The sequence below is a fragment of the Phacochoerus africanus genome, chromosome 2, assembly GCF_016906955.1.
Source record: "Phacochoerus africanus isolate WHEZ1 chromosome 2, ROS_Pafr_v1, whole genome shotgun sequence".
Classification (NCBI taxonomy): domain Eukaryota; kingdom Metazoa; phylum Chordata; class Mammalia; order Artiodactyla; family Suidae; genus Phacochoerus; species Phacochoerus africanus.
In genome coordinates, this window is record NC_062545.1 from 132,463,082 (window position 1) to 132,490,052 (window position 26,971).

Here is a 26,971-nt window from a genome sequence, read left to right on the forward strand (position 1 = left end):
TTTGCCTCCAATGTCCTTCCCCCACAGTGAGCCAGTCACCCCATTTTCCCACAAGCTCCTCCAAGAACTGCAGTCAAGTCTGACCCAGATTCCTATTGAGTCTCTGCTATGCCCTGGGACCCAGTGCACATGAAAGCCTGTGTACAGCCTTCAAGAATTCATTCTCTGTTTCCCCCAATCCTGTGGAGCTCCTGCACGCATACCCCCTGGCCTTCAATGCCAAATGCCCTGGGGGCTCCTCCTCCCAATGCCAGATCCCCAGGCAGGGAACCTGATGTGGGGCTCAGAACTCTCACTCCTGTGGGTAAGTCTCTGTGATGCAGTTACATTCCAGTTCATGGGCTGCCCACCCAGCAGGTATGGGGTTGCTTATATCGTGTAATCTTGATATGGCCTCCTTTTTGTCTTTTGAAGTAGGATATCTTTTTTGATAGTTTGCAGTCTATTTGGTTGAAGGTTGTTCAGCAGTTGGTTTTCATTTTTTTTGCTTTTATGAGAGAAGGTGAGCTTCATTCCTTCTACTCTGCTATCTTAATCCTGTCTTCACCTTGTAATTTTTTCTAATAGGATCTTAAAACACAGACTATTCAGCCCCCTATGCCTTTAAAGACTGATTTGAGGGAGTTCCTGTCGTGGTGCAGTGGTTAACGAATCCGACTAGGAACCACGAGGTTGCAGGTTCGATCCCTGGCCTCACTCACCGGGTTAAGGATCCGGTGTTGCTGTGAGCTGTGGTGTAGGTCTCAGATGCGGCTCAGATCCCGCGTTGCTGTGGCTCGGTGTAGACTGGCAGCTACAGCTCCAATTCGACCCCCTAGCCTGGGACCTCCATATGCCACAGGTGTGGCGCTAAAAAGCAAAAAAAAAAAAAAAAAAAGACTGTATAAAACTATCACCTCTTGTTTCCTTATTTTTATTTTTTAAATAGTGGAAACAGAGCTAGATTTTGTTATTGTTGTCATTACTTTTTAATGGTGAAGGCCTAAGTTGGGGTGGGGGGTGAACACAGGTGGGCCTTTGGAAGGTCTACGCCCTCTATGCCCTCTCTGCTCAAAGCCTGTCCTGGGAGTGGTTCCTGCTTCCAGGCTCAGCGGGGAGAGCTAGAAAGGCTTGGTTGGCCTCGCCAAGGTGAAAGTGTGGTGCTAGCTTTGGCCCACCAGGTGGCAGCACAACCCCAGCAGTCCTGGGCTACGTGACTGCTGGCCCTCCCGGGCTCTGTAGGTGGGAATGGAGTTAAGCATCTGCCCACAAGCCCTCCTCTGGAGGTGCTAGCTGCTTGCCTCTGAAGACCCTTTCTTAGCACACTGGTTTCCTCCCGGAAGCTTGCCAAGTCTGCTTAGCTACTGGTAGACGTTCTGAGTCTAGAGGCTCCTCCTCCCAAGAGGTTTGAACAGTAGGGAAGGTGTACAGGTAGAAGTGAGGGCAAGGCCTCTGGAAGCAGAGAGCGGATTCTGGGATTTTGTGCTCTGCTGTCCCTTATGAGTGGAGAATATATAAAAGAGAGTCATGTAGCTATGTTTGTTTATATTTACTAATATCAGAAATAGTACCTAGAAGTTCCCTAATGGCCTAGTGGTTAAGTATCCAGTGTTGTCACTATTGTAGCTTGGGTCACTGCTGTGGCACAGGTTCAGTCCTTGGCCCAGGAACTTCCACATGCCATGGATGTGGCCAAAAAAAGAAAAACCAATTTTTTTTCTTTTTCATACAGAGAAGTGCAAATATAAAAATAAAAATGGACCATAGCCTCCCCATCATGATAACCTCTGTTATCCAAAAAAGATAATAAAGTAAGAATTATTTAAGGTTTGAAAATTTGAAGCTCAGGAAAGTATAAAATGAGAAGTAAGAGTTCCTGCTGTGGCACAGGATCTGGTGTTGTCTCTGTGGTAGCATGGGTTTGATTGACATACACCATTGTGTTAGTTTCAGGTGTACAACATAATGATTTGCTATTTGTTTCTTTTCTTTTTTTTCTTTCTTTTGTGGCCTCACTGCATTATATGGAATTCCTGAGCCAGGGGTCAGATCTGAGCCTCAGCTGTGACCCAAGCCACAGCTGTGGCAACACCAGATCCCTAAACCACTGTGCTGGGCTGGGGATCGAAATCACATCCCAGTACTCCCAAGATGCCAAGTAGGAGTTCCCGCTGTGGCTCAGTGGGTTAAGGATCTGGCATTGTCTCTGTGGCGGCTCGGGTTCAATTGACATATACCATTGTGTTAAAGATGTACAACATAATGATTTGCTACTTGTCACCATCTGTATTTACAGTTTTTTTCCTTGTGACAAGGACTTGAAGATCTTCCTAGTCAGCACATACAGACTTCTGTCTATGAATTTTTTTTTGCAGGTCTCTCTATTGTCAGAGATTTTGGTTGGCTCTACTTGAGGGCTAATATAGACTGTGTTTTAGTGGACATCCTTGTATATTTATTTTGGCATGCCTCCACAAGTCCAAATTCCAGAAAAAGTCAAAGGAAAAGTACATTTTAAATTTTATTGGCTAAATTTTGCTCCAGAAAGATTGCCCCAGTTTACATTCCATTACACCGAGTGCAGGAGAGTGCCTGTTTCCAGGTGACTGGAGGGAAACCTGCCCCTGCCAGGAGCCCACGGTAGTGAGGTAGGGGACACAGCAGGAAGCAGGTCTGCCCCTCTGCCACAGGACAGTGCTGGCTCCCTCCACCACCTTTGCCTCTGCTGCAGATCTTCTCTGTGGTTGTGAGGTGATGTTTCAGTGTGGCAGCCTTTCTTTTAGTAATGGAGAGCAGTCCCTGGATTTCCCTTATCACCTTAGCAACATTTTCTTGTCCGTCTTGGGGTGAATGAACCAAATGAATAACCACATCTTGACTCTTCCAGGTGAAGAAGGCATATAGACAGAAGGCCCTCTCCTGCCACCCAGACAAAAATCCGGATAATCCCAGAGCAGGTGAGCCTCTCATAGGCACGGAGAGAAGTAAACCGACCCCCTGGGGTGTGGTGTTGAGCGCACCCTCAGCCTGGCTTTGGGAGCTGGGCCCCGTGGGTGCACTTCATAGGTTAGGGGAACCTGGTCACTTGCTGATGTGCTCACCCTTCCTGGGCTGTTATCTGCTGATGTCTACTTTTCTGGCACCCTGTGGCTTCTTTGAGGTGCTTTTTTAGGGAGCACATCATCACCAAGTCTAACTTGACTTTTCTCCTTTCTCTTTTTTTTGATCTCTATGTTTAGCTGAACTCTTCCACCAGCTTTCTCAGGCCTTGGAGGTACTGACCGATGCTGCTGCCAGGGTAAGTGCATCCTCCTCCATCTGAATTGTCCTTGAATTTAGAGACCACTGTGTGCTTTATCCTCTAGACCCAGCTGTGCAGTAAGGTCCTTGTTGTCCCAGCCTGGAGACCCAGTCACCAGGCTGCCAGCTGACGACTCTGGGGCAAATAACAAGGCCTGGGAGCTGGCCAGCTCTGTGTGGGTTCCCGGCTGACACCTCCCCTCTGCTCGTTTCTCCTGCCAGGCTGCATATGACAAGGTCAGGAAAGCCAAGAAGCAGGCAGCAGAGAGGACCCAGAAACTTGATGAAAGAAGGAAGAAAGTGAAGCTTGGTAGGTGATAGCATGGTGCTAGTGGCCTGCGGTTTCCCTGGACCGTTTTCGTGCAGTTCCTCCACCTTTCTTCCTGCAGCTTCAGTTCCAGCAACTCAGAGCTCTGTGGCCCTGGCTCTGGGCAGAACCATTTCCTATCTACTTTTAGGGTGGCTCTTAAAGGACAGTTTTAGAAATAATAACAATGACTGGATGTGCTATTAGCTAGGCATTGTGACACATGTTTTACTGCCTCTTTTAATTATCACATCTATCCAAGGAGCTGGGTGTTATGAAACCCCACCCCCTTTTTTTTTCTTAGGGCTGCACCTGCAGCATATGGAAGTTCCCGGGCTAGGTGTTGAGTTGGATCTGCAGTTGCTGGCCTATGCTACAGCCATAGCAACTCAGAATCTGAGCCACATCTGTGACCTACGCCACAGCTCCCAGCAACACTGGATCCTTAACCCACTGAGAGAGGCCAGGGATCGAACCTACATCCTTATGGATACTAGTCAGGATCCCACAGAGGCACAACAGGAACTCTTTGAAACCCATTTTTTACAAGAAGCTAAGGCACCAAAAGGATAAGAACTTGCTGGAGCCAGGATTTGAACCTGTACAGCATGGATCCAGTCACTGTCCGTGTTGGCCACGCCCTCTTGGAACTTTTCATTCATAGCAGCTCACTTTGGCACAGAGCTTTCACTCTGAGAAATCCTCTCTGCAGGATCCAAAGAGATCTGGGCATTCATCTTTTTAAAAAATAGCTTTATTGATGTACATTCTGTTTATCTTATCTCCACTAATTTCAAATGAACAATTCAGTGATTATTAGTAAATTTACCAAATGGTGCAACTGTGATTGGAAATCAATTTTAGAACATTTTCACTAACCCCATAAGACTGGTCCGGGTATTCTTTATTTGGTTTTTCTCCCCTTTTCCTTGCCTGTTTTAATATCCATATATTTAATATGTATATATACCATCCCAGTACATCCATCAAAAACAACCAAACAAACCTGAAGAGTTTAGGTAAGTAAAGTGAACAGAAAAGAAGGTAGCGAGTCCCAGACCTGAGAGAAGTGTTTGCCCCGGCAGCTGGCCTGGGAGGGGGCCACAAGCGGGTTCCTCTTAGAAAGTGGGAAGGGCTCCTGGACCTGAGGTGATGTCCTTGCATGGAGGCTGCTGCCCATAGGAGCAGCTGTAGCCAGGTCCACAGTGAGGCTCTGTTTATGTGAATTGAAGGGGAGGTAGAAGAGATGGCAGGAACCCGAGCTCAGTGGTGGGAAGAACATGAAAGCAAAAACAAGGTCGCAGGTCAGGCTGCAGTGCCAAACTACAGGAAGAGAAGCCAGCAGCTCCACCCATTGGCAGCTCTGACCCACGGCCCTGGGCTGCTGACAGAAGCACCCACCCATACCTTGTTCACTGATTAGAGAACCAGCTTGGTCATTGTGAGCTGATGTAACTCTCCCAGACCCTGACCACTCAGCTGGAGCCTCTCCTTCCTTGTGATGACTTTTCTCAATGGAAATGAACTCGGGAGCTCATGCGCATGGAGGTGGCAGGCAGGGTTGCTGGGTGGGTTCATCCTGCGTGAGGCTTTGGGAAGCAGCCAGAGCCAGGTGGGCCAGGGACATGTAGAAACTACTTAGACCAGACATCGGGTCATTCCACCCTTGTGCCTAGACTTGGAGGCCAGGGAGCTGCAGGCCCAGACCCATGGCAGCGAGGAGGAGGAGGAGAGCCGGAGTGCCAGGACGCTAGAACAAGAGGTGGGCATCCAGGCCATGTGACCATCTGCAGGAGGAGGTGACGGGTGGGCCCAGGAGTTGCCATGACTGGGGAGGGCAGCCCTGTCCACCTTCTCCGTGGGATCTGGGTAATTTGTCCTACCTGCAGGTGGCTGAGCCCAGCTTGCAGGTGGAACGTCCCAGGGACCTTTGCAAGGTGAGCCAACCTGGAACTGAATCTGCACAGAATTGTCACCCTCCCCAACCCCCGCCCTGCAGATCGAACGCCTGCGAGAAGAGGGTTCCCGGCAGCTGGAGGAACAGCAGAGGCTGATGCAGGAGCAGATCCGACAGGAACGGGAACAGAGGTTGAGAGGTGAGAGTCCGTCCCCCATACCCACCTTCCCCTCTAAGGCAGCTCCCAAAGCCCATAGTGGCCACACTGGCTGCCTAGAGGAGCTGCTGTGCAAGCTTCTACCTGCTAGAACCCCCGGAGGCACCCTACTGGGACACATGCCGCCTGTCCCTTCTTCCTTCCAGTTCTCTGGGGCCTATTGGCTTTTCACCCTTCTTGAGACCTCCTGGCCCAGGTGGTCTTTAGTCCCAAGCAGAGCTGGCTCTATTTTGGAGCCAATCACCCAGTGGAGTGGAGTGGGGGGGCTCTGGGGTACTTTGTTTCAGTAGAACTGTGTTGTGTCTACCCCTGCCTCCTGCCCCCAGAGGTGTTCACAGCCCTTCTTGGGCAGAATGCTGACCATGGCCTTCAGGCAGCTGGGCAGCTGCCCCCAAGATGGCAGCTCCTCGGGGTGGGGGCCCCTCTACTTTCCCTACCAGACCCTACTCAGGGCAGGGCAAATACTGTCCCTGGTCAGGAATGACCTTTTCTAAGTCCTTCTGGCCCTGGGCTGTTTCTCCTTTGGGAGAACCACTGACTCCCTCGTATTCTATCTTACCCGGAATTATTTTCTAAATTTTCTAGGAATGACAGAAAATCTTGAAAGCAAAGGAACCCCCAAGCTAAAGGTGAGCCCTGCAGGATCCCCGGGCCACCTCACACCTCCTTCTGTCTTCTTCAGCAAGAATAAATGCTTTGGGGGAACAAGGGCTTCTGGGGGATGCTGGATCTCTGGGAGCCCCACCACTACCCCCACCCTTCCATCCTCCCACTGCCTAGGTGTCAGAGCTGGCTGGGAAAGGCTGCTCTTAGCTCTGAAGGCTGCAGGGCTGCCCTCCCTGAGGCCCTAAAGGAGAGCCTCATTAGGGCTGGAAGCATGGCTGTGGGTGAGCAGACCACCTGCCTGTCCATTTTCAAGGGGAACACATTTTAGGGGGGTGCCCCCTAGATTACCGGTGTCTTAAAGACCAACAGGGTGTCTTCTCAGATTGTAAAGCTTGGGTGCAGGGGCTGGTCCTGTTGGGATGAAGATCAGTGTTGAATGGCAACACCCACTGCTATATTTCCAGCTCAAGTGGAAGAGCACAAAGGAGTCCGAGTCCCAAGGTGGATATTCCAGAGATGTCCTCCTGCGGCTTTTACAAAAGGTCTGCCCTGCTGACTTCCCTCTTACCCATCACCTGAGGCCCCACATCAGCCCAAACCCCAGGATCTCCAGGCCTAACCTTCCTTCACAGCTCCTGCCTTTTTTTTTTTCTGTGTCATAGACCAAAGGACAGTCTAGAAACTTCTCCCCAGGCCATGGCCCTGTAGTCACCCATGTTGCCATGTGCCCACTCCAGCCAGGTCTAGCTCTGGCCATCCTTGGAAGCAAAGGGCTTGGCTGGGTCTGTGGGGAGAGAGGGAGTTGGCGTCTGGCACCAAAGCCCCGTCCTCTTCGTGTCCTTCATTCGCCGAGGTGGCTGCACATCTCTGCAGGTCTATACCTCCACCTCTGCCCAGCTCTCCTTTGCTGTCCTCTGTATTTTGGAAAAAATACCTTTCTTTCCCATCTCTGATCTACCCTATCTAGGAACCTAGCAATGAGAGGTTATCCTCTGTCTGATAATGGCCTAGTGGCCTCAGGGCGGCCCAGGCTTGTCTCTGGTGTGAGCTGGGCCATCCTGAAGGCTGAGCCATGCTTACTGGGACCCCCTTATCCTCACAGTATGGAGAGGTGCTCAACCTGGTACTTTCCAGTAAGAAGGCAGGCACTGCCGTGGTGGAGTTTGCGACCGTCAGGGCTGCGGTAAGTGCTATGTGGGGCTTTAGGGGCCTCAGATAGCCCTTCTATTCCAGGGGAGGAACCCAATTCTGTGGGCCCTGTGAGCTTAGGTATCCACACTCCCAGGGGATCTCCGGGCCAGCTCAGAGCCCAGGTTTCGCAGAGAGGGGCCCTCCAGCTCTCGGGAGTGGAGGCACAGCGAATAAAGGGATGGGTGGGAGGATGTTCCAGGGTTGGCTTCATTTCTTGCTGCCAGGCTCCATATGTCCTCCCTCTGGGAGCCAGTGTCCCTCCACGTTGGGGCCACGCACTGCCTTCTCCCCTTCCTCCACTCCCCAGTCAGATGGCTCTTGAGGCCCACAAGGAGGGTCAGAGCTTCAGCACACTGCCCTGTGAAGGTTGCTCCACCTGGCTTGGAGGATGAGAGCACTGGTTCTGGTTCTTTCCATGGGGGTAGAACCAGTTGTAGCTGATGGGAATGATGGGACCCGGACTGGATGCTGTGTTTGACAGGAGCTGGCTGTCCAGAATGAAGTGGGCCTGGTCGATAACCCTCTGAAGATTTCCTGGTTGGAGGGACGGCCCCAGAGTTCGATGGGCCCCAGCCACCCAGGAGCATCCCAGGTAAGGAGCCAGGCTTCACCCAGAAGAGCCTGCTCAGGCTTCAGGACACCTTTTCCTGTTCGGGCTCTTCTCAGGGCCCTTTCCCACAAATCCTGGTCATGGGGAATACGGTGAGACCAGCAGGTCCGCCAAGCCAAGCAGGACGACGTGATTCCCTTTCCTCTCTGAGTGCCGGGAATTCTTAGACCTGACTTTCCACCCTCTGGCTTCTTGCTGTGGCTCTCACCATCACCCAAAGGTGCTGTCCTGGCCTGCAGGTTGCTTGGCTGTGGTGTGAAGTGTTTGGTGCTGAGGTGACCCGGTGCTTCAGGGAAAGGACCAGTGACAGGTTTTCTTCCTTCCCCAACTTCCTTCCAAGTGTGTCTGTGGCTGCCCCAGACGGGACCTCAGGCAGTTGGAAATATCTCCTCTTTAGAAATGACACTGGTTACCCCGCCGACACTGAGGCGCTGCCTGGTGCCTGACTCGAGGTGAAGCACAGACTTGAGCTGACACGTGCCCAGTGCCAGGTCTTAGTCCTCACAGATCCTCAAAGGCTTACATTCAGCCGCATGCACACGCTTACACACACACAGCCCTGGTCACACCCACCCCCATTTTGGTGGGACAAGGGCTCTCTCCTTTCTCTGAAGTGCCTGGGAGTCTGTGGGAGCCTCAGGCTGATGTGTTCCAGCCCCTCTGTGGAGAAGAATGCCCCTCGGGTCAGCAAGGTGTCTACTCCCATTGCTTCAGGTGTGCCCTCCCCCCACCTCCTACATGCCCCTTAGCCAGGCTGTGAGGATGGGAAGCTCTCTGGAGTATGTCCCAGACCCTGGACAGAGCAGGAAAAGGAACTGGTCTGAGCCTGACTGAGGACCCTTCTCTAGAGACCATTTCCCCACCATTAAGTTTCAGCATTTCACAGCCCCAGTCGACACTCCACAGGCTGTGTTATACAGAACTTTATTCATCATCTCCTGTGCCCATGGGGGAGCCATTCAGCTCAGCACATCCACACAGGACGAGGGAAGGCCACAGGTTTGGGTCGTGGAGGCAGTGTGCATCCAGGCCTCCCTCTCCTTCTGCCATGCCTGCAAAGGCCTGAGTGAAAGAACCACATGCAGCCAGTTTGGCTCTGGCTCCAGATCTTCTTTCCAGGCCTCAGGGTGGGACCATAGCCCCTGTCATCAGAGGTTGTGAGCAGAGCAGAGCTTCTCAGTCCTGGTGAGGATTCTGGAGACCAGCTGTGCCTCTTCACCATAATAGCCAGGAGCTTTGAGTCCATTCCCAATCCAGTCCTCTGATAGCCTCTTAGACACAGGAAGGAGGGAAACCTGCCACCATTTTTGCTGCCTTTCCCGGGGACCCCCCTCACTCATAATTCTGGGAGTTCCCCAAAGCCCCCTTCATAAGCTGGCATTCCCTAGAGCCAGCGTCCTTGGGCTCCAGGGGGTGCTCCAGGCAGCTGTGTTGGCACTTTGAGTTTCTCATGCCCCCTTCTCTGCTAGTCATTTGTTGGGCCTTTTTCCTGAGTTACTCTCCATCTCTTCCTGCCTCACTTCCAACTGTGCCAGCCCCTCCCTTCCCTCACAGGCCCCACATGCTTCCCCTAACCCACCAGGCCCCAGGCCATAGTCTAGGCCAGCGCTGCCCAACAGAACTTTCTCCAACAGTGTTAACGCTCATTCTGTGCCATTCAGTGTGGTAGCTGTTAATCATATATGGCTAAACGGAGACATGTAGCTAGTGGCTACCATGTTGGACAAGGTTGGGCCTGGCTCATCTCTCTCTCCTGAGATCTTTCCTCTCCAGCCTGGATTGGAACACTTTTTGCCCAGGCCTGTTTGTAACCTCTCTCTGTTGGCAGTGGCATCAGAGGGAGCTGTTGTGCCTGGTCTTTGTGTCCTCCATTCCCTGACCATGCCTTATGCCGCCCTCCCCCTGCTGGCCTTGGTCCCTCTGGTGGCCATGTGGCCTCCCTTTTCCAACCCAGCTCTCTGCTTTCAGGGCTCCTGCCAGCAGGTGCCCACCCCCCGCACATCTGCAACTAGCCTCTGCACCTCTGTCCCTCCACTCAGGCGTGACTCAGAGGACTGTTCAGGACCCAGAGGGCAAGCAGGATTCCTATCCCTACCTTTTTCTTAATCCACGACTGTCCCCTCCCTCTCTGGATCCCCAGGCTTCAGGCTCTTCCCGTTGCCCCACCTCTGCCCACCTGCCCCCCATTCAGAAGCTGGACTCACTGGGAAATTGCTCCCTCAGCATCTGTAGAACTTCCTCAAGGAGTGAAATCCCCAGGTCCACTTGGAAGGAGAAGAAGGGATCACTGAGGTCCGGAGCAGGTGTCCTCTGGCAGGGGGGCGTGTCCAGAAGCTCCTCCTCTGTGTATTGGTGAAGGGCTTCCGCCAGGGAGAGCGCAGAGGGCAGGGTCGCTGAGTAGGCAGCAGTGTAGGGCGACGGGGGTTCCAGGATGTTGGGGCAGCTGGAGCTTTCTCGGTAGAGGCGCGGGGGCTTGGGCGGGGCCAGCAGGGTCACCCGGGGCTGCTCGTCCCCCCACAGTGGCAGGCGCCGCCCATCAGGTCTCCCTCTCAGCTCCCTGATGACCTCTCGGTTGCTATACTCCTCGTGGTCCCCACCGGCTGTGCTGGCCTGGCTGAGCACGCTGCCTTGTCGCCGCAGTCGCCGCGGCCGCCCCAGACTCAGCCTCTTGAAGAAGGAGGCGCTGCGGAAGGAGCCTTTCCGCCAGGTCTCCATGGGGCCCTAGGGAGCCAGCAGACTAGCCTGGTACCTCAGAAGCCTGGTTCAAGGGCAGCTGGGGACCATCGGGTCCGCTGGAGCAGTGAATGGTGAGAAGCAGAGGCCTCCAGCTTTCTGTTCAGCACAAGTGTCCTGGATGGTGAGCAGAGGTCCGCGGAAGTGGGTGATCTTGTCCGGGACAGCAGGGAACTGGGAGTTCCTGGTGGGAGTTTCCCAGAGGGACTGGAGTGACCTGGATACTTGACAGGGCAGTGGAAAAACCCTGAGAGGAGGGAAGAGCACTTACGGAGCCTGAGTGAGGGCAGCTCTCCCGCAGTCAGAGGTGGATTTTTCTCCTTCCCCAGCGCAGGGCTTGCCTCTCTGCCATGGCTCCTGGCCTCTGACTAGTGGCTTGGCTGTGTGCTAGTGTGCGCTGGAGATATGTTGTTGTCTTCAGCTGACTCAGTCAGGTGGGAAGCCCGGTTTCACGCTCTGAGGTAATTGCAGCATCCGCAGGCAGGGACTGGGGCAGCGCGGCCAACACCCCAGGGCACTGGGGAGCGTAAGATTCCTCTGGGGACTCCTGTAGGGGCAGCTTGTGTGTCACCAGCTACCTCTTGCCTCGCAGCCCCTGTGCCCTAGGCCCTTGCAGGCAGGCCTGGTCCCCCAGCCCCCAGGAGTCTGGGGTGGGGCTCGGGGAGGTGGGGTTAATTGAAAGGCAGGTGTGTGGAATGATTGTTGGGGAAGGAAGAGAGAGACCTGTTGCTGGTGTGGGTGACTCAGCCCTGGGACCCGGTGACAGGCCCTCATTAGCAGAGCCCACAGGGATGGGGAAGGAGGCCTATAAAGGGCTGGCTCCTCCCAGGGCTGGGCTTGGGGCATGCCAAGGGTGACTTTAGGTTTTCTCAGCAGAGCAGAATTACCTTGGAGAGGGGAGAACTGCCCTCCCCTTGACCTGACACCAAGTCTGGCTGTTCCATTTCCTCATCCTTCCTCCATTTATTCTGGATGGCCTCAGGGCGGGAGAGGACAATTGTGGGCCAAGGTCCTACTACCTCCAGTTCTTCCCATCAGGCTGCCTGGGCCTCATTTGGGGACCCTCTCTGGGGAAGGGGCTGGGTCAAGCCTAGGACGTAGGCCTGGCTGGGAGGGCAACTCTCCAGCCCTGGAGAGAGGAGGAGGGGTGGGGCTGATAGGAGAAGCAGGGGGATCTGAGTTGAGTAACACTTCCTGGTTCCGTACACCCCTGAGTCCAAACCAGTTGGCCAAGGCCTGGCATCCTAACCCTAGCCACTCCCTTCTTGTTCCTCGGGTCACTGACCACCAGACTTTTTTCCTGGCTTATTCCACAAGTGTGCACTGGCCGGAGGTACAGAAACAGGACTTAGCAGCTCTCTGCTGTGCAGCCCCCTGGCCTGGCTCGCTCCTGTGCCAGTTCCGCTGGACTTCAAACAGCTTCATCTGCACTGAGGGAGGAAGTGATTTAAGTCTCACTGCCAACCTTATCAGGGTGTGGGGTTGCTGGCTCAGGGCTGTCTGGTAGAGCTGCCTCCACTCCACAGCCTTGGCCCACTCAGGTGGTTGTTTATTATTCTTTTGATTATTAAAATATCACACCCTTTAATCCCTGACACTGTGCTGACAAGTTCATAAAAGAAAGAGCCACAGGGCCCTGCCCTCCAGGAGCCCTGGTGTGTATTTTTAGAGGCAAGCCAGGCTCTTGCTTGTTTCTCTTGGCCTCTGGGGTGAGGCTGAGCGAGGCCGTGTCTAGGGTAGGGCTCCCTCAGCATCCTCAGCAGAAGCCAGACCACGGGAAGGGTGAGCAGCTGGGAGGGGGCCTTGTTCTCACCTCCACCTGGCAGAGAAGGGTGTGGTTGTATGCCTCTGACAACTCCCCTTCACCGGAAGCCTGTGAGAAGCAGAAGCCATGGGGTGGAGGAAATGAAAAGAGTCAAGGGCCTGGCTAGAGGGTGAGGAAGTGATTAACCGGGAAAAGACCGGAGCTGACTGTAGATGTGAAGGGCCTGGGAAAGAGGAGGTGAGTCCGGGGTGACAGCTGACTGAGATGGGCTGAAGGGGAGCCAGCAGAGAACCTGGCCAGGGGCCAGAGGCCTGCTTGCTTGGAAAGAACAAGGGTCAGTTGGAACTGTGGGATGTTCTGGGGTCCTTCCCTTCCTGGACGTCCTCCTTCCTTGACTTTTGGTGGCAGCTTTGCCTCCGAGTCTGTGAGGCTGTGCGCTGACCCCTCCCTGTCCCCCCTCTGTCCTCCAGGGCTCAGTGCTATCCGAAAGGGACTACGAGAGCCTCGTCATGATGCGCATGCGCCAGGCCGCTGAGCGGCAGCAGCTGATTGCCCAGATGCAGCAGGAGGAGCAGGCGGGGCAGCCCACCTAGCCTCCTACCCCAAGCCTTCCCACCCCACAGCCCTTTTCTTACACATCACCAATAAACTTTTCTTTTTTCTTTCTTTTTTTTTTAAGAGTCTACCTCTATGGCATACATAGGTGTAGGGTGCAGGCTTGCCCTGTGCATGGCCCCAGTTTCTGGGCTTTGCCTCGGAGTGCCCCACCCAGGCCTGGCTGTCCTTCCTGGGGAGTGGGCAGACCCCCAGGGAGGTACTCCAAGCAGTGAGAGTCAGTGGCCAGAAGAGCAGAGGAGGAACCACTCATCACAGTCTTTTATTGGCTTGGACTAGCTATGCAGGACCCACCTGCCTAGTCCTGGAGCCATGCCATGAGGTGGACAACCAGCTCACTGCCAGGGGCAGCCTGGCTCTTGCCAGCCCCTCAGTCTGCCACAGGACAGAGTCTCCTCCAGGCCCTGCACCAGGCCTGAAGCTGGAGGGGTAGCTGGGGCACCAGGACCAGGGGCTCTGCTCTCCCCCACAGGCCAAGGCAGGTTTCTGAGAAGGCCATTCATTGCCCAGTGGTGCTGGGTGGAGGAAAATGACGATTTGTGAAGAACGGGCAGGATAGTAAGTGAGGCAGGGGCTTGGGGTTGGCACCCATGGCAGCCATTCCAAAGAAGGGGTGCCAGTCGCTCTTCATTGTGAGAGGGTCACTCCTTGTGCAGGCACCACACCAGCGTCTGGCCCACCCCTGTCATGCTCAGGACACGGAAGCCCCTACGTTCCAGCTTGTCCAGGACTATTCGAGGAGGGTCGTTGACATAGTACTCACAACTGCCAAGAGAAGAAGGGTGGTATGAGGAGGTACGCAGTGCAGCCCCATGTACAGACCCAGTTTCTGCTGCAAATCAGGCCTGGTCAGGGATACTCCTACCAGGGACTGAGGTTTTCTGGGTGCCCAGCTGACTACGCATTCGCTGCCCCCTCACCTGCTAAGCACTTTGTATCATCTCATTTATTCCTCCCAACAACCTCAAGCAGGTACTACAGTTGTGCCCATTTTATAAGTGAGCAAACAGAGAGGGGTAAAGTGGCTTTCCCGATGTCATCCAGATAGTAGAACCTGCAACAGGCCCACATGCCCGGGGTTACTGACCATTCAGCAGGAGCGGCCTCCTCTCCCTGACCTCCGCCCTCTTGCTGCCTGGCTGTCCTACAGTCATGAACGATAAGGTTGGCCCCCAAGAGCTCCTTCCTCTGGGTGCCACTCCCTAGCATGGAGAATCCTTGGTTTCCCTTCTTTCAGGGTTAATTGGTTCTAAAGGGCCACTGAGCAGATAAAGGGCTCCAGCCCCAGGCTGGCCATGTCAGAGACAAAAACCTCCTGGCAAAGGGATGGAGTTGGCTTCAGGCCTCTGACCCTGACCAAGGGGCTGGGACCAGCTTGCCTCCTCTGCCTTCTTTTAACTGGGGGGCACTCTGGTGACTCTTCTCAGGTGTTTGAGACTGTGTAGCCAGGGTTTTTCCTTCCTACAGGGTAGGAAGGGGCGAGGGACAGAAAAGGAAGCAGCAGGCACTGTTTAGACTTTGGAGCTCTTATGAAGGAGGCCAAGGGATGTGGCCAAGTCCCCAAGCATCAGCTGAAGTGGAAGCAAGACCCAGGCTCCCTGCTCCTTGTTTCTAGGGCTTAGCTTTGTCACTCAACCAGCTCTTCAAGGCAGAGGCCTTTCTCTGTGCCTGTCTTTGCCTCGATGGGGGTCTAGCTTAGAAATGAGAGAACAGGGCAAGGAGCAGCCCATTTGGGAGTCCTGTGCTCAGGGAACTGGCCTCTGTTCTAGGACTTTGTCCAGGGGTTCCCTTGGGAAGGGAGGGCCAGTGGGAAGACTCTCAGATCAGGCCTGGGGGGTTGTGGGAAAGCGGGCAGATGGAGCCCACCCTACAGAGGACAGAGCCCCAGGATGCAGTCAGAGGGGCCCTGAGGCTGGGCAGTGGCATTGTCCTGGGCTTGGTGGTTGTGTAATAGGAACAAGGACAGGACTCAGGGCTGGCAGGGAGAAGATCCTTAGGAATACTACTACTTACAAGTTGTTTCCTAGGACACTTCTTTTTGAGGCTCCTAGATGCTGCATCAGTTCTGGATCCGAGTGCTCATCACCCACCATGGTGGGGCCCACCTCCTGCAAGGTAAGCCACAGTGGCTGCTTGGCTGGCTGCCAGATAGAGGTAAATGATCTCACCTCTCCTTCCTCCCCTGCCTGCTGGCTCTGAGCCACCTTCAGTTAAAGGCTGGAGAGGAAGGGAAGGAATCTTGGGTGCTAAACACAAGCTGGGAAGGGGTGAAGTCCACCAGTGATGAGACTGAGCAGTGTGGGCTCCCTGTCCCCTCTTAGCTGGGCAATACCTAACTACTGGCACCTTCATGCCAGGCACCATCACCCGTATCTGTGTATCAGAGTCACCTGGAAAATAGAGAAATGAGGACATATGTCCACAGGACACCTTGCACACAAATGTTCACAGTAGCATTATTCATGATAACCAAAAGGTGAAAACCAAAAGTAATGAACAGTGGATAAATAGAATGTGGTAAAGCAATTCAATGGAATTTTCCTTGACAATAAGAAAGAACGAGTACTGGAATTCCCTGATGGCTCAGCAGGCTAATGATCTGCTGCTGTCGCTGCTATGCCTTGGGTTTCAGCTGTGGCACAGGTTTGGTCCCTGGCCCAGAAACTTGTGCATGCCTTGGGCGCAGCCCCCAAAAAATAATGAGTACTGATGCATATGGATGAACCTTAAAAACATCATGTAGGTGAAAGAGACCGCATATTATGACAGAAAGTAAATGAGTGGTTACCTGGGGTTGAGGGGCCCAGGAGCAATGAGGAGTGACAGCTGAGATACAGGGTGTAGGTACAGGGTTTCTTTTCAAGGTGATGGAAAAGCCTAAAGTTGCCTATGGTGATGGTTGCACAGTTCTCAATAAACCAAAACAAAACCCACTGCCATCGAATTGTATACTTTAAATTGGTGAATTCTATGATTATATGTATTTTATGTCAATAAAACTGTTATTTGCCTGAGAATCACTGAGTTCCCAAGCCTCAGGCTTAAAGAGTGCTTCTAGAGGTTTGTCAAGAGACCCAGAAGCATACATTTTAACAACTACACAGCTGACTGGGTTTTTTGTCTGTTTGGTTTTGGGTTTGTTTTTGTTTTTTGTCTTTTTAGGGCAGCACCCAGGGTGTTTGGAGGTTCCCAGGCTAGGGGTCAAATCATAGCTTTAGCTGCCGACCTACCCCACAGCCACAGCAACGCAAGATCTGAGTGGCATCTTCTGCCTACACCACAGCTCACGGCAACATGGGATCATTTTAACCCACTGAGCAAGGCCAGGGATCGAACCTTCGTCCTCGCGGATGCTAGTCTATTCATTTCTGCTGCCCCACAATGGGAACCCCCTAGCTGGTTCTTAAAACACTGCTCTGTGACACTGCCAAGACCCCTCCTGTCCAATGGTGAGCCCACCTGCTATTTCCTGCATCCCAAGGGAGCTGGGTACTCTCTGATGGACCCTCCAAGCCCTGGGGAGGGAGAGGGCAGAAGAACATCCTGCTGCCCAGCTGGGGGACCCAGTCATATTCAGAAACTAATAGGGGATTCCTGGAGCGGCCAGGATCTTCTTTTTTGCAGAGTAAACTGAAAAGGGGCGTGGCTTTTGATGGTGCCTGGTTTTCTTAAACCTCTAACCCCATGGGCTATCTGGTTCTTCTCTTCCTTTCCTAAGGCCTCAGGGAGAGCTTTTCCTGGAAGCGCCTAAGGGTGCAGCTAGTAGCTGTGGGTGAGGTCACTTGGCACAGGTGTTTGAGCATCTTCATCCTTTCCTTTCCCAAACCTCTTTCCCTTGGGTTAGTCCCCACCCCATGCCGCGCATAGCGGTTCTGTGTAGTGCAGTGGATGCTGCACGTGTGAGACCGGAACTTCCTGGGTCCCCCCGGAGTCTCCGATCTCCTGCAGGCAGGTAGGACTGGAGCCGCAGGCGCCTGCAGCTTGCTTGGTGGCGGGGAGGACATGCACCTGGCCCCCTTCGCGGCCCTTGAGGCGCCGGGCCGCAGGAGCTCGCAGAGTCCCTGGATCCCGCCTGGGTTCGATCCACAGCCTCCCTCCCCCGCGGGCCGGGGGGCGTGTCCCGGGTAGCTTCCGGGTCCAGCCTTGAGAGGGCATGGCCCTGGATAGAGGCACCAATGTGCGGTCTGCAGCGCCGTCCTGCCCCCCCCCCCGCCCCCGGCTCTCTCCCTCCCCCCGATGCTCCTGGCCATAGCCCCGGCCCAACGCCAACTTCCAAGAACAGCCGACAGATAACTAACTCACCATGCGGATCTGGGTGCTGATGAGCAGGTAGGGCATGGTGGGCACGACCCGGCCGGGCTACCTCTCTGCCCTTTAGGCCAGCGCGGACTCCAGCCGCTTGTACTTGGTCTGCAACCCTCCGCCCGGAGTCCGGTTACTCTGGCTGTGGCCTCCGGCGACGCCAATCCCAGAGCGCCTAGTCCGTGACCGCCAGCGGCCGACCAATCAGGAACGTTTGCCCGTGACGCGCCCCGAAGCTCAGCGATTCGGGTCCTGCCCCCTACCCTCCTGCAAAGCACTGGGACCCGCCCAGCCAGCTACCTTCTTCCTCAGATCGTGCGGAGACCAGGAGGGGACTGTGTGTTGGGGAGGCCGCCCCTGCACCCCCGCACTGAAGGCTGGGGTAGCCCGCCGGGCTCGGCTGGCTGGGGGGCCGTGGCGCTCTGCTCGCTAGTTGACCTTGCACTCTGTTACTGCAACGCCTGCAGAGTAACAGGTTCCAAAGTCGTGCTGGTCCCTCCCCCCCCCCCCCGCCCCCACACCACCACCACCACCCAATGAAATGGAGCAGGGAGCAAATAGCGACCCTACTGAGGCTTCCTAAGCTTCTGCCTATCCCACCCAGTGACGTTTCTAAAGCATTTAGCGGATCCCCACTTCCTGACCCCAAGACTGTCTCCTGAGATTCCTTCAGTGCTTCAGCAATTGCCTTGGGTGCACTTACGCATTCCCGCCTCTGACTTTAATTCTTAGTACAGCGGCGGAAGCTTGCATTTCTGTGGCCCTGTAGGTAAATCCGTAAAGGGAACTGAGCGGTTGGCTGAGCTCCAGGCCTGAAGAGACTAAAACTAATGGAATCTGGACCTCAGTTCTCAGAGCTTCCCTCAAACCTGGAAAGACCCGGCACCATGAGCAAGAGATCACAAGGCAACATTTGGGGCAAAAAAAATTTCCTCACACAAGCCACCAAAGAGAGAGCAGCGAGTTTAACTCCCGTTTCCACGCCCTCATCTGGATGTATCAAAATCTGACAGCTCAATTTTTTTTTTTTTTTTTGCCTTTTTAAGGCCGTACCTGCAGCATATGGAGATTCCCAGGCTAGGGGTCTAATCGGAGCTGTAGCCATTGGCCTACGCCAGAGCCACAGCAACGCCAGATCGGAGCTCTGTCTGCGACCTACACCACAGCTCACGGCAACGCCGGATCCTTAACCCACTGAGCAAGGCCAGAGATGGAACCACAACCTCATGATTCCTAGTCGGATTCGCTGCCGCTGCACCACGACAGGAACTCTGGACAGATCAACATTCTTTATCTGCCTCGTTGTGATTGGTTCTCTAAAAAGCAAAGCCAAATGAAGACAGGCTGTAACCCCTCCCAGGCCCCTGAAAAATCCTCGTTTCACTGAAGAACACTCATAGGGCATGCTCAGAACTTTCAGCACTGTGATGGATGTGGAGAGAGGTACAAGGAAAATGGAAAATTGTAATCCTAAAGGATCCTTACTGTTTATTATCCTCTACTCTCTAACCCTATTATCTACCTCCAAGACCAACAGTTTAGCTAGAAAGAAAAGACATGTTTGTGCTCAACAAAGGATTTGGTAAACTGACAAATGATCAATGCCCAGGACATATAGAGAATGCACACCAATTAGAAAAAGATAAATGAGTAGAAGGAACATGCGCAAGTGACTCCAGTAGGCACTTTTCAAAAGAGAGAGTGGAAATGGCCAACAAACATATAACATGATGTTCAATATCATTAGAAATCCCAGAAATGCCAGTTAAACCCCAATGAGACACTGCTTTACAGATTTCCCAAAAGATAAGAAATCAAAATTTGTAAGCATCATATATTGGGTGAAGATGTCTAACAACTGAAACATTGTTGGGAGGATTCTCTTGTGGTGCAGCAGGTTAAGGATCTGGCATTTTCATGGCAGCAGCTCAGGTCACGGCTGTGGTGCAGTTTCCATTCCTGGCCCAGGAACTTCCATTTGCCTCAGGCATGCTGCTTCTGCCCTCCCTGCCAAAAAAAGAAAAGAAATATTACTGTTAGGATTGCAAATTGTTATAGACTGATACAATCACCTTGGAAAACAAATTGGCATCATCTAATAAAGTTTAAGATATGCATCACTGTGACCTACCAAACCTCTCCTAGATAAACCTAGGAAAACTCACTGACCACAGCACTGTTTGTAATTAGCAAAAAAAACCTGGAAATAGTCTTTATGGCCATCAGAAGTGGAATAAGGTTTTTTGTCTTTATATATATATATATTTTTTTTTGGGGGGGGTCTTTTTAGGGCTGCTCCTGAGGCATATGGATGTTCCCAGGCTAGGGGTCTAATCGGAGCTGTAGTCACCAGCCTACGCCAGAGCCACAGCAATGCGGGACCCAAGTGGCATCCGAGACCTACACCACAGCTCATAGCAACGCCAGATCCTTAACCCACTGAGCAAGGCCAGGGATCAAACCTGAAACCTCATGGTTACTAGTTGGGCTCATTAACCACTGAGCCACTATAAGAATTCCTCCTCTTTTTTTTTTTTGGCTGCACCCACAGCTTGCAGAAGTTCCAGGGCCAGGGATTGTACCTCCACCACAGCAGTGGCAACACCAGACCCTTAACCTGCTGTGCCACCAGGGAATTCCTAGAGTAAAGTTTTGGTTGATTCTTACAATAAAAACTATAGCAATGAAAATGCTGAATGAAACAGTGAATCTTGGAAAAATACAGAATCTGTTTACCTCAAGTTCACAAACTTGCAAAATTAAGTGGTAGATGGTTTTGAGATAAAAGCATATACTCAAATTATAAAGGAAAGAAAATGATAAATGTAACATTTAGAGTAATGGTTACCTCTGAAAGAGATGGGATAGAGACAGGCAGTGTTCTTAAAAGACAAAATCAATGTTCTCTTTCATACACTAGGACAAGGGTGCAAAGGATTATGAATGCACTCCTTTTTTTTTTTTCTTTTTTGGCCACTCCATGGCATATGGAGTTCCCCAGGCCAGGATCAGATCTGAGCCTCAGCTGGGCAACACTGGATCCTTTAACCCACTGCACCAGGCAGGGGATCCTATGCTATGCATCCTGTGCTGCAGAGAGAGACGTCACCGATCTCGTTGTGCCACAGGGAGAACTCCTGTACTCAATTTTTATGCACATATTATAAATATTCTTTTGTAGGAGTTCCCATTGATGTGCAGCAGAAACGAATCCCACTAGGAAACATGAGGTTGCAGGTTCAATCCCTGGCCTCGCTCAGGGAGTTGAGGATCTCGAGCTGCTGTGAGCTGTGGTGTGGGTCGCAGACACCGTTCATATCTGATTTGCTGTGGCTGTGGTGTAGGCTGGAGGCTGTAGATTTGACCCCTAGCCTGGGAACCTCCATATGCCACAGGTGCGGCCCTGGAAAGCAAAAAATAAGTAAGTAAATAAATAAATATTCTTTTGTAGCCATTAGGTATTTTATAAGTTTTTTTTTCTTTTTTAGTGTCAAGTACCTTAGAGGTTAGACACAAGAGGTAAGGCCATCGTAAAGGCATATGCTGTCTCTCTTAAAAGAGCCAGGCACATGAGGCTCTCATGTTCTAGGCAGAGAGCAGGACAGGGGCTCAGGGTCTACTCTGCTCTCTTCTCTCAGGCTGGGCTGTGGATGGGTGGGGAATAGACATGAGGGCAGTGCCTATCTCAGACTGCCAGGGATTTATTACATTTGCAAGACAGGTCTGCAGATGCAGTATAAGATAGGGTGCTCCATGCAGAATCACCCACCCCGTTACTGATTGCCCTGGCAGATTCATGCCCTCCAGATAACATTTTTAATATCCAGCAGGAAATTAATTCCCCCGCTCAGTCTTCCCATTTGGTCTCGCCTCTTGCCACGATCGGTTTATCTGGCAGATCTTCTCTGTAAAAAGAGAGGAAATTGTTCTTCTACAACTCAGCTTTTCATTGTGAAAGTGAACTGTGCCCACAGGGTTAACTTTAACAAAGGCTTGTGACTAGCAGGAATTCTTTTTTAAAAAAATCTTTTTGGAGTTCCCATCGTGGTGCAGCGGAAACGAATCCGACTAGGAACCATGAGGTTTAGGGTTCCATCCCTGCCCTTGCTCAGTGGGGTAAGGATCAGGCGTTGCCGTGAGCTGTGGTGTAGGTCGCAGATGTGGCTTGGATCTGGTGTTTCTGTGTCTCTGTCGTAGGCCAGCAGCTACAGCTCTGATTAGACCCCTGGCCTGGGAACCTCCATATGCCACGGGTGCGGCCCTAAAAAGACAAAAGAAAAAAAAGATCTTTTTTAAGTAGAGTTGATTTACAATGCTCCGTCGATTTCTGCTATACAGCAAAGTGAACCCAGGTACACATACATTCTTTTTCTCATATTATCCTCCATCATGTTCCATCACAAGTGATTGGATATAGTTCCCTATGCTGTACAGCAGAATCTCATTGCTTGTCCACTCCAAATGCAATAGTTTGCATCTACTAACCCCAAACTCCCAGTCCATCCCACTCCCTCCCCCTACCTGTTGGCAACCATAAGTCTGTTCTCCAACGTCTGTGAGTTTATTGCTTTTCTGTAGATGGGTTCATTTGTGCCGTATATTAGGTTCCAGATATAAGCGATATCATATGGTATTTGTCTTTCTCTTTCTGACTTACTTCACTTAGTGTGAGAAGTTAAGTTCCATCCATGTTGCTGCAAATGGCATTTTTTGTTCTTTTTTAATTTAAATTTAAATTTAATTTTATTTGATTGCTTTTTAAGGCCGAACCCATGGCATATGGAGGTTCCCAGGCTAGGGGTCTAATCAGAGTTACAGCTGCTGGCCCATGCCACAGCCACAGCAACGCCAGATCCAAGCCGCATCTGTGGCCTACACCACAGCTCATGGCAATGCTGGATCCTTAGCCTGCTGAGAGAGGCCAGGGATTGAACCTGCAACCTCATGGTTCCTAGTCAGATTCATTTCCGCTGCACCACGATGGGAACTCCCATTTTTTTTTATGGTTGAGTAGTATTCCATTGTAGATATGTACCACATCTTCTTAATCCATTCTCTCTCGATGGACATATGTGTTGTTTCCATGTCTTGGTTATTGTGAATAGTGCTGCAATGAATATAGGGGGTGCATGTATTTTTTGTTGTGAGCCACATGAGAAGTCCAAAGGGGTGCATATATTCATTGAATGAAAGTTTTGTCTGGATATATGCCCAGGAGTGGGATTGCTGGAACATATTGTAATTCTATATTTAGTCTCTTGAGGTACCTCCATAGTGTTTTCCACAGTGGTTGTACTAATTTACATCCCACCAACAGTGTAGGAGGATTCCCTTTCTCCACACCCTCTCCAGCATTTGTTATTTGTAGACTTTTTTTTTTTTTTTTGGTCTTTTTAGGGCCGTACCCTCAGCACATGGAGATTCTCAGGCTAAGCACTGAGTCGGAGCTATAGCTGCTGGCCTATGCCAGCCACAGTAATGTGAGATCTGAGCTGCATCTTTGACCTACACCACAGGTCATGGCCATACCAGATCCTTAACCCAATGAGCAAGGCCAAGGATCAAACCTTCATCCTCATGGAAGCTAGTCAGATTCGTTTCTGCTGAGCCACGATGGGAACTCCTATTTGCAGGCTTATTAATAATAGCCTTTCTGACCTGTGTGAGGTGGTACCTTATTGTAGTTTTGATTTGTATTTCTCTAATAATTAGTGATGTTGAGCATTTTTTCATGTGCCTATTGGCCATCCATGTGTCTTCTTTGGAGAAATGTCTATTCAGGTCTTCTGCCCATTTTTCAATTGGTTTTTTTGCTGTTGCGTTTATGAGTTGTTTGTATATTTTGGAGATTAAGCCCTTGTTGGTTGACATAAGAAACATTTGTATGGTTGATTTCAGAGAATATTTTGCCTATGTTCTCTTCTAGGAGTTTGATGGTGTCTTGTCTGATGTTTAAGTCTTTAAGCCATTTTGAATTTGTTTTTGTGCATGGTGTGAGGGTGTGTTCCAGTTTCATTGATTTACATGCAGCTGTCCAGTTTTCCCAGTACCACTTGCTGAAGAGACTGTTTTTTTCTCCTTTTATATTCTTGCCTCCTTTGTCGAAGATTAATAGAACATAGGTGTCTGTGTTTATTTCTGGGTTCTCTGTTCTGTTCCATTGGTCTGTATGTCTGTTTTTGTACAGTACCACACTGCCTTTTTTTTTTTTTTGTCTTTTTGCCTTTTCTAGGGCCGCTCTCACAGCATATGGAGGTTCCCAGGCTAGGGGTCTAATCGGAGCTGTAGCCACCAGCCCACGCCAGAGCCACAGCAACTCGGGATCTGAGCTGCATCTGCAACCTACACCACAGCTTATGGCTACGCCGGATCCTTAACCCACTGAGCAAGGCCAGGGACTGAACCTGCAACCTCGTGGTTCCTAGTCGGATTCGTTAACCACTGTGCCACGATAGGAACTCCAGTACCACACTGTCTTGATTACTATGTTTTGTAATATTGTATGAAGTCTAGGAGAGTTATGCCTCCTGATTGATTTTTTTTTTTTTTTTGAGAATTCTTGAGCCTGTTTTACAAAACAACAGATAAGACAACAGCTTGTTAACACCCCTCTGCTTGTAAACTGCCTCCACTGATTAAGCTAGCTTTAGTTTGTTTTTTTTTTCCTTTCTTTAATTGCATACCCTCCAAGCATCATATAGCCTAAGTAACATATCAGAAGACTCATTAGTCACCTCTATAGATAACACCTCTGAAGTATGAGACGCTATTGTAATGGGGGGCTTATGTTGTTTTTTAGGAAATTGGAGTCATCTCTTGATCAGTTCAAGCTGGCTAAGACTGGTTGAGCCCACTGACCCTAAAAGTGAGCCTGCACAGGTGTCCAGTGAACCACCTTTTGACCTAAGAGTGCCAAAACTTCACCTCAGACCATGCTAAGAACCTCCATTTTTGAACATGCATTCTATGAAGAAGCATATAATCCAGATATGCCTGTGCAGAATATTGTTTACCTCCCCTTCTCCTCCCACCAGTCACCTTTCCCCATGCTTAAGACCACTCTGCTTCTTTAAAAAGGAATATATGGGGAGCTCCCGTCGTGGCTCAGTGGTTAACGAATCGGACTAGGAACCATGAAGTTGCGGGTTCGGTCCCTGCCCTTGCTCAGTGGGTTAAGGATCTGGCATTGCCATGAGCTGTGGTGTAGGTTGCAGACACAGCTTGGATCCCACGTTGCTGTGGCTCTGGTGGCTGCAGCTCCGATTTGACCCCTAGCCTGGGAACCTCCATATGCCGTGGGAGCGGCCCAAGAAATGGCAAAAAAAAAAAAGACATAAAAAGGAATATATGTATATATAATATATTAAATGTATCTATATATATATATATACACATATATACACATATATGTATATGTGTATTTATGTGTATATGCCACACCCATAGCATGCGAAAGTTCCTGGACCAGGGATAGAACCCATACCACAGCAATAACCAGGGCCACGGCAGAGACAAAGAGGTAGATAAGCTACTGAGCCATCAAGGAACTCCCAAGACAAACCTGGTTTTTTTTTCTTTCCCATAAATATCGCAAGCCCCTTGCCTTTAGGGAGGCAGAGCTGAGATTTGTTCTCTTGTCTCCTGGTGTCTCTTGGCTGCCTTGTGAATATATTATTTCTGCTGCAAATTTCTGTGTCTTGGCATTTGGCTTGCCATGTGTTGGGCAAACAAACCTGGTTTTGTAACAAAAGCATTGTCAGTGTGACCGGGTCTGGGTATTGGTCATTCTTTATTCCTTCCTTCCTCCATTCAACTTTTATGGATGGCTTTTGCTTTAAGGCTGTGCTAGTCATGAATCAGGCATTAATCCTATTCTGGAAGAGTGAGCAGTCCAATGGCCTAGACAGACTAGAATGCAAATAATCATGGAATCAATTGTTGCCTCAAAAGCAAAGAAAGATAAAAAAAAAATATTAATTCCACCAAGCAGGTGGTCAGGGAAGTTTTCCTAGAGGAAATGTTTTCATTCCCACCAAAGTAAATATTTTTTCTTTTTCTTTTTTCTTTGTCTTTTCCTTTTTTTTTTTTTTTTTCTTTTTAGGGTGACACCCAAGGCATATGGAAGTTCCCAGGCTAGGGATCAAATCGGAGCTACAGCCATTGGCCTACACCACAGCCACAGCAACACAGGATCTGAGTTTACACCAGAGCTCATGGCAACGCCGCGTCCTTAACCCACTGAGCGAGGCCGGGGAGCGAACCCTGCAACCTCACTGTTACTAGTTGGATTCATTTCCGCTGCGCCACGACAGGAACTCCAGTATTTTTTCTTTTTTTTTTTTAATTTTTTTTGGTCTTTTTGCCCTTTCTAGGGCCGCTCCCGTGGCATGTGGAGGTTACCAGGCTAGGGGTCTAATCAGATCTGTAGCCACCGGAGCCACAGCAACTTGGGATCCGAGCCTCATATGCAACCTACAGCACAGCTCACAGCAATGCCGGATCCTTAACCCACTGAGCAAGACCAGGGATCGAACCCACAACCTCATGGTTCCTAGTTAGATTCATTAACCACTGCACCACGACGGGAACTCTGAATATTTTTTCTTATTAAAAAGAAATATATACTTACTTCAGTAACTTGAGGAAAAAATACAGAAAAGATATAAAAAACATTATTTTTTCACCACCAATAAAGTTACCCTTAGTGTATCTCAAGAGGTTCTAATTAAACCAAATCCTTAAGCGGTACTAGGAGGTATTGGTGAAGTTCTATTCCTTAGTATTCCTTAGGCTGTGAGATGGGTACCTCGCTTTTAAATGATTCTTTACAGTGTACATCTTCATCAAATGTACTTTTTTTGTTACTTTTTATGGCTGCTAGGGGTCCAGTTGGAGCTGTAGCTGCCTACATCACAGCCACAACAAGCCAGATCCCACCACAGCTCATGTTCAGAGCAATGCAGACACCTTAACCTACTGAATGAGGCCAAGAATCAAATCTTATACTCATGGATACTAGTCGGATTCACGACCACTAAACCATGATGGGAACTCATCAAAGGTACTTTTATATGTGTAAAATACCTCACGATTTAAAAGTAAATCAATGTAATATCTAGTCAAGGATTTGGAGAGGGCTGGTCCAGATATTTCAACCCCCACCGAACTATAATTTAACTCTTAAGGAATGTGGACAACTGTATTTTCCATAGTCCATAAAATCGTGTCTTAGTCTCTAAAATTACAAGTTGCATACAATCACAGGAGTAAAATGGAATTATAAAAGAGACCATGGGCCAGAGTTCCCGTCGTGGCTCAATGGTTAACGAATCCAACTAGGAACCATGAGGTTGTGGGTTCAATCCCTGGCCTTGCTCAGTGGATTAAGAATCCGGTGTTGCTGTGAGCTGTGGTATAGGTTGTAAACGCGGCTCGGATCCTGAGTTGCT

The 26,971-nt window shown here is 50.8% G+C and overlaps 3 protein-coding genes across 4 annotated transcripts in view; 1 reads left to right on the forward strand and 2 right to left on the reverse strand.

The window, feature by feature from the left end:
- Positions 1-13,271, forward strand: part of DNAJC17 (DnaJ heat shock protein family (Hsp40) member C17) — a 41,558-nt gene extending 28,287 nt beyond the window's left edge. The window contains exons 2-11 of the mRNA XM_047766685.1: positions 2,867-2,936; positions 3,219-3,277; positions 3,502-3,589; positions 5,263-5,348; positions 5,586-5,682; positions 6,286-6,329; positions 6,771-6,848; positions 7,409-7,489; positions 7,979-8,089; positions 13,076-13,271. Coding sequence (XP_047622641.1) covers positions 2,867-2,936; positions 3,219-3,277; positions 3,502-3,589; positions 5,263-5,348; positions 5,586-5,682; positions 6,286-6,329; positions 6,771-6,848; positions 7,409-7,489; positions 7,979-8,089; positions 13,076-13,198 — 837 coding nt within the window. The 3' untranslated portion in view covers positions 13,199-13,271. The remainder of the gene's footprint in view (positions 1-2,866; positions 2,937-3,218; positions 3,278-3,501; positions 3,590-5,262; positions 5,349-5,585; positions 5,683-6,285; positions 6,330-6,770; positions 6,849-7,408; positions 7,490-7,978; positions 8,090-13,075) is intronic.
- Positions 9,016-13,078, reverse strand: C2H15orf62 (chromosome 2 C15orf62 homolog). 2 transcript variants are annotated; one of them, XM_047766686.1, is made up of 2 exons: positions 10,312-13,078; positions 9,016-9,376 (listed from the first exon to the last, which is right to left on the reverse strand). In XM_047766686.1, the coding sequence occupies exons 1-2, from the start codon at positions 10,820-10,822 to the stop codon at positions 9,072-9,074; spliced, it is 816 nt and encodes a 271-aa protein (XP_047622642.1). In that variant the 5' UTR covers positions 10,823-13,078; the 3' UTR covers positions 9,016-9,071. The 2 variants fall into 2 exon arrangements, with proteins under 2 accessions (XP_047622642.1, XP_047622643.1); XM_047766687.1 differs by having other exon boundaries at positions 9,016-13,078.
- A 191-nt stretch (positions 13,272-13,462) lies between the features above and the next one.
- Positions 13,463-17,981, reverse strand: GCHFR (GTP cyclohydrolase I feedback regulator). Its single transcript, XM_047766695.1, has 3 exons — positions 17,523-17,981; positions 15,234-15,328; positions 13,463-13,985 (listed from the first exon to the last, which is right to left on the reverse strand). The coding sequence occupies exons 1-3, from the start codon at positions 17,556-17,558 to the stop codon at positions 13,862-13,864; spliced, it is 255 nt and encodes an 84-aa protein (XP_047622651.1). The 5' UTR covers positions 17,559-17,981; the 3' UTR covers positions 13,463-13,861.
- Positions 17,982-26,971: the final 8,990 nt, after the last annotated feature.

What these genes read in the sequence shown, in the direction of transcription:
- C2H15orf62 (XM_047766686.1), bottom strand. Translation starts at nt 10,822, where the DNA reads ATGGAGACCTGGCGGAAAGGCTCCTTCCGCAGCGCCTCCTTCTTCAAG. An exon ending in GCTGAGGGAGCAATTTCCCA is followed by an intron (nt 9,377 to 10,311) that starts GTGAGTCCAGCT and finishes TGTGTCTAAGAG; the next exon opens with GCTATCAGAGGACTGGATTG.
- GCHFR (XM_047766695.1), bottom strand. Translation starts at nt 17,558, where the DNA reads ATGCCCTACCTGCTCATCAGCACCCAGATCCGCATG. An exon ending in TCAGCACCCAGATCCGCATG is followed by an intron (nt 15,329 to 17,522) that starts GTGAGTTAGTTA and finishes CTTACCTTGCAG; the next exon opens with GAGGTGGGCCCCACCATGGT. An exon ending in AGTGTCCTAGGAAACAACTT is followed by an intron (nt 13,986 to 15,233) that starts GTAAGTAGTAGT and finishes TTCTCTTGGCAG; the next exon opens with TTGTGAGTACTATGTCAACG.